The 12,074-nt window shown below is 41.5% G+C and overlaps 1 protein-coding gene across 1 annotated transcript in view; it reads left to right on the top strand.

The window, feature by feature from the left end:
- The window catches only part of MAP2K5 (mitogen-activated protein kinase kinase 5), a 131,950-nt gene that overhangs the window by 18,447 nt on the left and 101,429 nt on the right, over positions 1–12,074 (top strand). Inside the window, exons 5-8 of the mRNA XM_066328064.1 lie at positions 1,029–1,170; positions 1,752–1,856; positions 4,961–5,009; positions 10,411–10,475. Coding sequence (XP_066184161.1) covers positions 1,029–1,170; positions 1,752–1,856; positions 4,961–5,009; positions 10,411–10,475 — 361 coding nt within the window. The remainder of the gene's footprint in view (positions 1–1,028; positions 1,171–1,751; positions 1,857–4,960; positions 5,010–10,410; positions 10,476–12,074) is intronic.

The raw sequence follows: 12,074 nt of genomic DNA, 5'->3' as shown, positions 1-12,074 counted from the left end.
TTTTTTTTCCTCCCCCCAGTTTATTTTTTTTCCTCCCCCAGTTTTTTTTTCCGTCCCCCAGTTTTTTTTTTTTTTCCTCCCCCTTTTTTTTTTTTCCTCCTCCCCAGTTTTTTTTTTTTTTTTTTTCCTCCCCAGTTTTTTTTTCCTCCCAGTTCTTTTTTTTCCTCCCCCTTTCTTTTTTTCCTCCCCCAGTTTCTTTTTTTTCCTCCCCAGTTCTTTTTTTTCCTCCCCCAGTTTTTTTTTTCCTCCCCCAGTTTTTTTTTTCCTCCCCCAGTTTTTTTTTTCCTCCCCCAGTTTTTTTTTTTCCCCCCAGTTATTTTTTCCTCCCCCAGTTATTTTTTTTTTTCCTCCCCAGTTTATTTTTTTTCCTTGTTTTTTTTCTCCCACAGTTATTTTTTTTCCTCCCCCAGTTTTTTTTTTCCTCCCCCAGTTTTTTTTTTCCTCCCCCAGTTTTTTTTTTCCCCCCCATTTTTCCCTCCATTTTTTCTCTGATTTTTCTCCCCAGTTTGTTTTCTCCCCGAATTTTTTTCCTCCCAATTTTTTTTCCCCCACTTATTTCCCCCCACCCTTTTATCCATTTCACCCAAAGTGCCTCTGCCAAAAAGACCAATTCCTGACTCGTGGCAATCAATTCCTTAAAAATCCAAATATTGGGTTGCAAACATCGCTGTGAAATTCCAGGGAAATAAAACCCAAAACCCACCCAGCTGTTGAAAACAGGGTTGGAATTTGAATTACCAAAAAGATCCCATCATTTGATCCAATGGTTCTCTCAGTTGAGATGTGTTTTAAGCAGAAATTAGAATTTATTTACACGGTGTCAGAAAGCTCTTAGCATTTAGAAATGCCACTCTCCTGCAAGTTCAAAATCCTGGGCTGTAATCCCACTCTGGGCCTCGCCAGGCACTTTCAATCATTTCTCTCTGCTAATTTTTGGTGTCACCCTCATTCTTTTCTTGAAAGATTCATTTGAGCAAATTTGTAAATGGCCCTGATGTGTTCTACAATTTAGTCAATTACTGTTTCAGACTGCAAACCTCCTGGGAAACGGAACTACATGGCCTCAAGGTACAATTTCAATAATTGTTTCAGGAAAGTTAGATGGATTTGTAATGCTGTGTTCCACTTATTGAAATGTCAAATAAAACTGCACTTTCTGAGCTCTGACAAGCAGATTTTTTTTTTTTTTTAAATTTTGTGGGATTTTTTTATATATTTTTTTTCGGCGAGGGTGGGAGAAGGACTCACCTGCGAAAGGCTGTGATATCCGTATTATACATACCCAGCTCTGTTAAAAACAGCCTTTTTTTGGGGTTTTTTCACCTCTGCTGATCACGTGGTAAATTACCTAATCATTTATCAGCTGCTTCGGAGCTTTTTAAACCCCACCTCGTTCCTGCCCTTTCCTTCATTAATCCAATTGCAGGACCAGAATCACTTCAGAGTTTTGATTTCTCACTGCGTGTAGAAGACTATAAACTCATAAAGTGCTTTTATATATTTTTTTTGGTTTTTAAGTGGCTGAAAACGAGAACAAAATGGTGGATTATTTGCCACCTTTTTATTTATTTTTAATTTATTTTTAATTTCTTTTATCCACGAGCGCGTCGCCCGCCATGGATGAGGCCTACTAACCTCGGCGCGGCCCTCAGCCATCAGTGGGCCTGGCAGCCAGCTAATTAACCTCCCTAACGAACGAGGGGATCCGTGGCAAATTACAGGTTAATTAGCACGGTGTCCTGTGGAAACAGGGATGTTGTGACGCTGTTCTCTCTCCCTCTGCCCTCAGGTGACACTCGCGCCGCGGCCGCCAACAGCGGCGCCTCGGCCGCCTCCGAGGCCCTCCCCAGCAATAGGTAAGGGCCCAATATTATCCTTTTTATTTTATTTTATTTTTAATTTTTCCTTTATTTCCCCTTTTTTTTTTTTTTTTTTTTTTTTTTTTTTTGGTGTCCTGAGGGTGGTTGGGGGAGTTTCTGGAAAAGCTGAGGGGGTTGAGTGGGGTTTTTGGGTTTTTTTTTTTTTTGGCGGGTGGCGTCAGGGAAATGAGGGTTTGTTGGGAATTCCAGGGGGAAATGAGGGTTGGTGGGAATTCCATAGGGTTTGGTGGGAATTCCAGGGAAAAAATGAGGGTTTGGTGGGAATTCCAGGAGAAAGATGAGGGTTTGGTGGGAATTCCATAGGGTTTGGTGGGAATTCCATAGGGTTTGGTGGGAATTCCAGGGGAAAATGAGGGTTTGGTGGGAATTCCAGGGGAAAATGAGGGTTTGGTGGGAATTCCATAGGGTTTGGTGGGAATTCCATAGGGTTTGGTGGGAATTCCATAGGGTTTGGTGGGAATTCCAGGAGAAAGATGAGGGTTTGGTGGGAATTCCAGGGAGAAATGAGGGTTTGGTGGATGTTTCAGGAAGAAATTAGGGTTTGATGGGTGTTTCAGGAGCAAATAAGGGTTTGCTGCTGGAGAAATGAGGGTTTGGTGGGAATTTTAGGGGAAAAAATGAGGGTTTGGTGGGAATTCCAGGGAAAAAATGAGGATTTGGTGGGAATTTTAGGGGAAAAACGAGGGTTGGTGGGAATTTCAGGGAAAAAGTGAGGGTTTCCTGGGGGGTTCAGGAAGAAATTAGGGTTTAATGGGTGTTTCAGGAGGAAATTAGAGTTTGCTGCTGGAGAATGAGGGATTGATGGGAATTCCAGGGGGAAAATGAGGATTAATGGGAATTCCAGGGGGAAAATGAGGATTTGGTGGGTGTTTGATGCCCTCCTTCGTAAGTTTATACTAATAACTTGCCTAATAACAAACCTATGTAGGTTTATTAGTGTGGGGTGGGATTTTTGAAGATCTTTTCACTTTAGGTGCCCGTTTCCTACAGCTCCAGCAGAGTTTTGGGAGTCCATCCCCCTTATGCCTGCTTTTTGCATTCCAGCCCTAATTTAAAAACTCAAATTAAGGTCTTAAAATACAAGAGAACTCGTTCTCTTTATTTTCCTGGAGATTTGTTTTTCAAATGCTGGAGGATAAACTCCTTTTTATGACGTGAGTTGTTACAGGTGGTATAATACTCAGTAGTGATGGTGAAAACCTACAAAAAACCCCTTTCTGTATTCTTAAAAAGAAATAAGGAGGGTCTGGCTCCCCTGCAAGAGCATATCTGAGCCATGGGAATAGAATTCTCTGGGGGCTTCTTTTAACCTCAATTATTCTGTTATTCTAATAAGCACATAATATTCCATTTATCCGTGCATCAGCATCCTGCTCCTTTTCCTCTCTGAGAAAAGGAAAGAAAAACAAGAAACGTTGTCAAGATTAAAAAGGTGAATTACCCACGGATTAACATGAGCAGAGAAGAGGCACAGTTGTGGTGGTTTGGGCACGTTTTTAAGGTTTTTGGTGGCACAGTCGCACAAATCCCATTTTCACTGGAATTTGGGGGGCTGTGAGAAATTCCAGCAGCAGGGCTGGAATTTTTTCCCCCCACTGGAAACCCCATCCCAAACCCACAAAACCCAGTTTGCTGCTCCCTTTGGTGCCTCTGTAACTGTGGAAAGAAGGAAAAAAAAAACATAACAACCCCAATCCTGGCAAAGTTTGCCCCATCCCTCAGGGAACATTTGATCCAACCCAAAACTCTTGAAGGAAGAAAATAAACCTGAATATCTTTGTGCTCTGCAGTTCCCCCAGCCTGAGCTAAATAAAGCTGATTTTCTGTCACTGCTGCTGTGTTGGCTTTCAGTACTCCCTGTACTTTGAGCTTGTTCTTCAAGTGCATTGAAAATGAAGCTTCTAGAAGATTCTTGTCACCTTATCTGGTGGTTAATTGCCGTTCCTTTCCGAAACCTTCTGCACCGGGAGTTTTGTTTTTGAAGTAATTGAAAGTCTCTCTTGTTTCATGTTCACAAATTGTTAGTCATGAAAGATGACAAGATCAACTTATGTTTCCTTGGAAAACTTAATTTTTCTTTAAAGCAGCCGTGGGAACAAGAGGCCTATTAAAGAACAAAGCCACCAAATATGAAATCTGTGTTTTCACTGTTCCTGTTAATAATGATCTGTGATCAAGACACGTGCACAGGCCTTTCAAGAATATATTATTTTGTACTTTTTTTTTTTTTTTTTTAAACTTCAGTAATAAGAGCAGAATCTTCCTTTGAGATGAAGTTTTTGCAGACGTTGCTGCCCAGGCAGTTTTGTTTGAAGCTCCAAGGAACAGAGTTTTGTCAGGAGAGGAGGGGAAAAAAAAAACCAGGGTTTTGTGAGTTTTTGAAGGAGTTTGAAGGTATTAAATGTTTCACCCTTTAACTCACTGAGCTGAGAGTTGGGGTTTGGTGATGTTCTCTTAGAAGAAATTAATGTGGGTTTTGTTGTTTGATTTGGGAGTAAATTGTCCTGAAGAAGCACAGGGATTCAGCAGGTTGACCTGGAATGGGGGCACATGGAAAGCTGGGATTTAGACATGCCCTGAGATTCCTAAATCAGGAATTGTGCTCTGCTGCTTCCTCTGCTCCAGGCTGGGGTCAGTGGAGGTGCTGAGATCCACAGGAATTCCTGAGGAATAATGCCTTGGAGAGTTCCAAAACCAGATATAAAAACTGGATGTGAGCTGCGTTTTCCTGTTACCTGGCGTGTGAGATCACCTGGCTTTTTATCCTTAACTTTCCCTCTTAGAGCTGGTGAACAATAACTTGTGTCTCAAGCAGATCATACAGTCAGGTGTCTAAACCAGCTGGAAGGTGGAAAATAAATTGATTTTTGGCTGTTCATTGCTTCTTCCTCCCTGCAGCTCGGCAGTGCCGACTGCTGTCACCACCCCTTCCCCTTCAGGTTTAATCAGGTTTGATCTGCTCAGAATATTCACCACCAAACTCCTCTTGTTGTTCCTCACTTTAGGGAAGTGAACAGCCCCAGTTGTTCAAAAGAATTGCTTCTTATATTTTTTTTTTTAATTTTTGTTTTCTTTTCCAGCTTAAAGAAGTCCTCGGCGGAGCTGAAGAAGATCCTTGCCAATGGCCAGGTGGGTGCTTTTCCTTGGTGCACATCTCATCCCTGCCTCATCCTGGGCTGCTTGGCACCCCTGGGTGCTGCAGAGCTGAAATGTGCTCTTGGAACCCAAAATTTGGGACTGTGGGACCCTTCAGGATGAGCCCTGGGTCTGGATTTTGCTTCAGTTGGCACAGGAATTTCTGCAGATGTGCTGATCAGGTTTGGCTGCAAATGGACAGAGGCCCTGAGCTGCTGCTGCTGCCATAGTTCTGGGGGAGAAAGTGAATTAATTGTGAATAACTGAGTCAACTGCTCACTTAGAACAGCCTTTGTGGGGTTTAGGGTAGGAAATGTGAAATATTCAGCAGGTTCTTGCAAGGAAGCACTCTGTGCTGTTTGGAATCACTTCAGAATGGTGGAATGGTTTGGGCTTGGGAGGGATTTTGGAGCTCAAACTGAAAATTCTCTCGTTCTGAATTTGCTGCCAGGGAAGGGTAAGATCCTTCCCCTGAGCCAGAGTGATCCAAACCCTGTCCTTGGACACTTCCAGGGATGGGGAATCCAGAATTTCCCTGGGCCAAGGGGAAATTCCCTCCTAATCTCTAACCTAACCCTGCCCTCCTTCACCTTCAGGCCCCTCTGCCCCTTTGTGTGGTGTTAAATTAACGTTGAGCCTGGATTTTAAAGGTCTTTTCCAACCTCAACAATTTCCTGACTCCGTGTTGTAAATCCTTCCAAAACCAGGCAAAATAATCCAACCAACAGAGCAAAAAAAAAAAAAAACCCAAAATTATAGAACACCACCTTGTTCTTCTCCTTTTGCTCCAGCCATTCACTCTCTGGCACCCAAAATTAAAGTTTAAATGTTTGTGGACAAGCACGCAATTCTTTGAGGTTTTTTTCCCTGTTTTGAGTTGTATGGGCAGGTTTGCAATGACATTAAATATACACATTTAACTGTGTATATTTGTATTAAAATATATATAAATATATTTGTATTAAAAATATATATATAAAAAATATAAACTTCTATAATAATTACCATGTCGAATGATAGAATTTCTTAAAATTATAAGTACATCATTCATAAGAATTCTAATTGAACAACGATATCAATAAGAATTACAATTTAATAAATATTAAAGGATGACGTCAATGATTTATTTGTATATTTATATTAAAAAAATAATTAAAAAGCAGCCCAGATTCTGAAGCAGCCACAGAAACGTGGTTTAATTTGAATGTTTGTCCCAAGCTGAAGCCTTTGGCAGCCTGAGAGGGGAGGCACCTGTCCAGGGGCTGGGAGCTGCCTCTTAGGCTCTATTGACTGAGACATCTGTGTCACTGCAAATAAAAGACTCTTATTGATTTTCTTAACTGCTCTTCACTTCCCCTCGTGCCTTCCCAAGGCTGAAATCTTCATTATCTGCGATGCCTATTCAGTGGTGCACACAATGACCTCCCCAGGCCTCATTGGCATTTCATGAGTCCAGGGCTTGGGGTTTGGCAGGAAGATAAAGATTGGGGTGGTTTTTTTTGGGGGTTTGGGTTTTGTGGTGTCCTTCAGCCTCACCTGAATTTTTTTTTTTTTTTTTTTTTTTGGTGGGGGAAATAAAAAAAAAAGGGATTTTCCCTCCCAAAAGTTGAGCCCAGTGCTGCTGGGTGCTTGGAATGCAGCTGGGAAATTTTTAGGCTGAGTTCAGTATTCTCCAATTCCTGCCAGATGATTTTTAAATATTTCAGAATTTAAAAAAATCAGGGTAAATTAACTTATTTCCCTGGGTGGATGGGATTTCTGGGGGTGGCAGCAGCAGGGGGCTGAAGTTTTAAGTCAGGGTGGTGCTGACTTTGATATCACTGATTTATTTTTAACTAGAATCCAAGTTGTGAGTAAAAAATCTCTGTGATTGGCTGAATTTGGCTTTTTTTTTTCCTGTTCTAAACCACAGAAAACAAGTGGTTGGTGTGCCCTGCAAGAGATTCCCAGATTTGTTCCCTGGGGCTTAGAATTTTAAAACCAAACTACTTCTTCTGATACTAAAATTGTTTCTTAAACTCACTTAAAAAAAAAAAAAAACAAAAAAAAAAAAAAAAGAGAGAGAGAGAATAAGCATTAAGTGCCTTTTCTTATGATATTACAAATGTTACTTAAACTCACAAAAAAACAAAATAAGAATGAAGGTTTATTTTTGAACCCAATAAAGAGAAGAAAATAAGGATTAAGTACCTCTTCTTGCGATCTTAAAATTTAAACTCATTTTAAAAAACGGTTGTTATTTAAACGCATTTAAAAAATTAGGTACTTCTTATGATATTGGAATTGTTATTCAAACCCACAAAAAAGAGAAAATAAGAAGGGAGTTTTATACTTAAACCCAATAACGAAAGAAACTAAGGATTAGAGTACTCTTCTGATATTAAAATCGTTACTAAAACCCACTAAGAAGAAAAAAATAATCTGGTTTAATACTATTTTTAGTCACTGATGGGAGTTTAATCTGTTACTTGTGAGAGCAAATGCTCTCAGTTGTGTTCTGCAAACTTTTGGTGGCAGATCCACACCTGGCAATGGGCTTCTAGATAAAAACTTTCCACTTTTTGTTCATTTTAGGGGATCAAGTCCCATCACCATTACTTAAGTCTGGCCTGGTCATTATTTCTGATTATTTTTTGGCAGTTTTCTGCTTTGAGGCATCCCTAATGACATTCCCCAGTAGTTTTTCCATTTGGCTTTAATAAGGAATTCTATTAATCATTAACAGAAGGGGAGGTGGGGGGGGGGGGAGGAGGACATGATCTTCAAGATAATCAATATTGACAGGTTAGAAATAGCTTTCTGCCTGGCTCCATTGATAGAGTGATGCGATATAAATATTTATTCTTTTCTGTCACTCAGGGTAAATGCCACCAATGATTCAGCATTGATAGAGTGTCAACAGTTCATAAGGAACATTGACTGGCTCCTGTTAGTCCCTGCCCTGGAAAATGGGATTTACTAAATCTCCTCAATTGGCTGCTCCTCGCCCCAATCAGGATTAATTGGGTGGTTTGGTTCTTAATAATTCACCGAAAAACCCTCAAAAACCCCACCCTGGGTTTATCCCAAGCCAGGTGGGAACCAGGGGTGGTTTTTTTTTGCTGCTCCCTGCTTGGATTTTCCATGGATTCCTGGATTTTGGCAGCCAATCCGAGCTGGGGTTGGTTGTGGGGTTCTATATCCTTTTATTTATCTCCTTTTATGATGGAGGATCCAGTTTTCCCAGGGAAATAAATGAATCACCACGTGCTTTTGGCATCTTTATTTGAGCCACTAAATCACGTTTTATCTCCCCATCAGTTGCTGATCTTCCCTCCAGCCCAGCATTCCTGGTTTTTCCTGGAATTCTGGTTGCCCTTTGTGCTGGGCACCAGCCTCAGAGGGTGGAGCTGCTCCTGCCCCTGTTTTTTAGGGAATGATGGGGAGAAAATATTCCCTTTTCCCAGTGGCCTCCAAGCAGGAGAAAAGTGAATGTGCTTGATGTCCCCAGTTCTGCTCAGTTTTGTTGTTCATAACTTGAGTAACCTCCAAAAAATACATTTTTTTTTTCCCCCCCACCAAGAAGCAAAAATCCAAATTTATCCATGGTTTTGAGGGTTCATTGGATTTCTCCTCAGAGTTCTTGGTTCAGGAGGACGTTTTTGGGAGTGCAGGAGATGTTTGTTGTTAACTCCAAGACTGGAGGATTCAAGATCCTCCAGCTTGGAGAGCAAAACTCCTTAAAATTAAATTAAATTACCAAGTCTGCGGCCTGAGAGAAATTATTTTTCTTTCAGGGATCCACTGTAGATTCTTTACACATTTAAAATCCCATTCATGAGCGATTTTTCCTCACAAGGAACAATTTCCCAGCTTTTTATTTGCATTTTCTGATGGATACAATGAGCAAAGGAGCTGTCAATAATGAAATAAATGTTGATTTTCATCATAAACCTTGGTGCTGGAACGGGCCCTCATAAGGAACCTGGCCCAGGTTTAATTAAAAATAGGTAAAAAAATAATCCCTTCTGCTTTGAGTTGTCTCAACTCAGGTTTTCCCATCCCTGTGCAGCAATTCCAGTGAGAAACCACTTTTTTTTTTTTTTTTTCCTCAGGTAGTGAAAGGAAAAAAAACATCAATTTTGGATTAATCATTCTGTCCTCACAACTTCTTTTAAATCAATAAAATATTTCATTTTGTGGTCGTTAGAAATGCTGAGTATTGACTCTTTGGGACATTTGAGCTTGTTATCATCACTTGTGTTAATACACAAAAATGACATCTTTAAGCAGCCAGGCCAAGCCACGTGAAATATTTAACTTGGTGTCCCATAAAATACAAGTAATTACTGAAAAATGAGTTAATGTTTCCTAGGAAAATAACTTTCCAAAGCAGGATTTGCCCAAACGTTTTCTACTTTAAATGATCGAGCAATGGGGGGAATCTTTCAGGAAAAGAAAATTGCTTTCAGCCCAGAATTCAGCCAGAACTAGTTCTGTTTAAAGTAGAATGAGTTCTTTTTCTGATATTTATTAACTTGTTCTGTTTAAAATGGAATTAGTTCTGTTTCAGATATTTATTTTGAAGTATTAACCTGCCTTGCAAAAATGCCTTCTAGTAGGATTTTTTTAATTTGTGTAAAAATCAGAATAACTGTGCTTGTCCAGGAGAAGCTTGACCTGTGCTTTTTATATTTGAATTGCTTCTTGGGCAATGTGTTAAACTGGTGTGAAATCCACATTTAAAAACAAAAAGATGCCAAATTCAGGAATTTGCAGTGTTGCAGGGCTTTTACCAGCTGCTGCTGAAATTCCTGAGTTGTCCCAGTGAGCAGAAGGATTGAGGCAAAGAATCCGTTGAGTCCTTCACGGAAAATCACTTTTATTACAATTCCAGGCTGGTTTTTTTCTTTGAAAGACATTCTTCAGAATTAAAAAACAAACCCAAAAAAAAGTATCAATTGAGCTGTGCAGCACAGCCCCACTGACAGAGCTGCCTCTCCATTAGGCTCAGTTCTGCTGATCCCAGAATAAATCCTGAACTTTTCCAGCTGCCAGGATCGTTCACGTTCACCTCCAACTTTGGCTCTGCTGATGTGCTGCTCTGGAGCCCCTTTTCCTCTCAGCATCAGTGCCCTGACCCTCTTGAGCTATATTATATCATTCCATTTTGACACCTTTTATCAAACTTTAATGAAATGACCCAGGCAAACAAATTGTCATTAAACTTTCCATCACTTTGTCCCTTGGTATCGTCTTTTATAAATTGGACAGCAAATGTTGTATTGATCTTCTCGTTCTTGCAGCTGAACTTGAAATGACCAGACTGCTTGTTGTTATGGCCTGGAGTTGCTTTTCCTTGACATTTCCATCCCCAGGATGACATCTCTTTTGTTTTTCTTTCTTTCTTGTGGAGATGAATGAACAAGACATTCGATACCGAGACATCCTCGGCCACGGCAACGGAGGCACCGTCTACAAGTGAGTGGTGAGGGGGGGAATTTCACTGGAAATCTCTCCCCAAAAAATTCAAATTTCACAGCGTTTTTGGTGCTGGTGTTTTGGGGTAGAGGTGGGCCCTTGCTGCTCTGCGGGGAAAAAAATATAATATAGGTTTTGAAGCCGTTCTGGGGAGGTTTATTTTGGTTTTAAGGCGGCTTTGGATCTTTGCTGGGTGAGAAGTTAAAGGTTCACAGGTGGGATTTGGAATTTGGGATGTGGTGGCACCACAGTGCCCCTGCCCTTCTCTGTCCCTTCAGAATCCCTCAGCCCTTTTTGCTGCCTCTCCCTCCCAGCCTCATAAACTCCCCCAGATTTTGGCACTGAAGCTCGTGCCCTGCAGCCAGGATTAATTTTAATGGTGTAAAAATTAAAGCAGGGCAGATCAGGCTTCTCTCGCTGAGACAACTCCTTCTTCTGCACCGTGCAAAGTTTAAACTACAGAATGTAATATCTGGGACTTAATAGTCTGCAGTGGGGTATGAAAAATATTCCACTGGGAATTAAGAAATCCATACTTTGTCAGAAAGCCCTGAGGGAGTAATAAAGGTTTCCTCCAGAGAGCTATTTACCATATACAGTAACCCAGCATCCCATTAGGGTGTTGTTTATACCTTAGACATTTTCACTTTGATATTAACGTTTCAATTTTTTTTTCCCCCCTGAAATGTTTTTAAAGCCACGGTGCATTTAGTTTAGTTTCTAATTGGCTGCCAGCATTGCAAACCAGCTCCTCCTGGCAGAAGGGTTGGTGGGAATGGAGCCTCCAAGGAGGAAATGCAGTCTTGGGATGGACTCTTTAAAATCAGGTTGGCCTCAGGGGTGGAAGGTGCTTCAGAAATCTCATGGATGTTTTCCTTGGAGAAGGATATTCCTAGGACTTGAGGAAATGGTGTTGTTTTCTGGCTTTATTGTAGACATGAGAGAGAATGTTGAGCTTCAGAGCTCAGGCAGTGACTTGTTGGTGTCAGGTGAAGAGGCACAGAGGGTTCCTCAGGGAATTTGGATTAAAGGGGCTGTGGAGCTGGATGTTCCCTGTTGGACACCATCCTGTGGAGCTGGGATTCCCTGCCTGGAGTGGGGCCTGTGGCACTTCCCTGCACTCTGGGAGAGGGAAAATCTGTCCTGCAAAGCCCCTCCTGTGCCAGGGAAGTGTTTCTGTGTTTGTGTTTATCCCGTTCTTATTTAAAGTCAGCAGCTGCAGTGACTTCAGTGTTTCTCCAGTAGAGGAGAAACAGCCTTTTCCAGGGAATGGGCACTGCTTTTATGGATATTTTACACATTTTCTGGAATCCTCCGATGGTTTGGGCTGGAAGGGAATTTAGTTTGTCCCAATCCACCCTTTCTCCATGGGCAGGGACACCTTCCACTGTCCCAGGGTGCTCCAAACCCCATCCAACCTGGCCTTGGCCACTTCCAGGGGCTTCTTTGGGAATTCCAACCCAGCTCCTCCCCACTCTCCCAGGCAGGAATTCCTTCCCAATATCCCATCTAAATCTCCACTTTTCCAGCCATTCCCTGTGTCCTGTCCCTCTCCAGTTCTCCTGGAGCCCCTTTAGGCCCTGGAAGGAGCTCTGAGGA

Source organism: Sylvia atricapilla, chromosome 13 (assembly GCF_009819655.1).
Source record: "Sylvia atricapilla isolate bSylAtr1 chromosome 13, bSylAtr1.pri, whole genome shotgun sequence".
In the NCBI taxonomy this organism is placed as follows: Eukaryota; Metazoa; Chordata; class Aves; order Passeriformes; family Sylviidae; genus Sylvia; species Sylvia atricapilla.
Note: the sequence above shows the minus strand (reverse complement) of the source record. Positions and strands in the feature narration are given on the sequence as shown.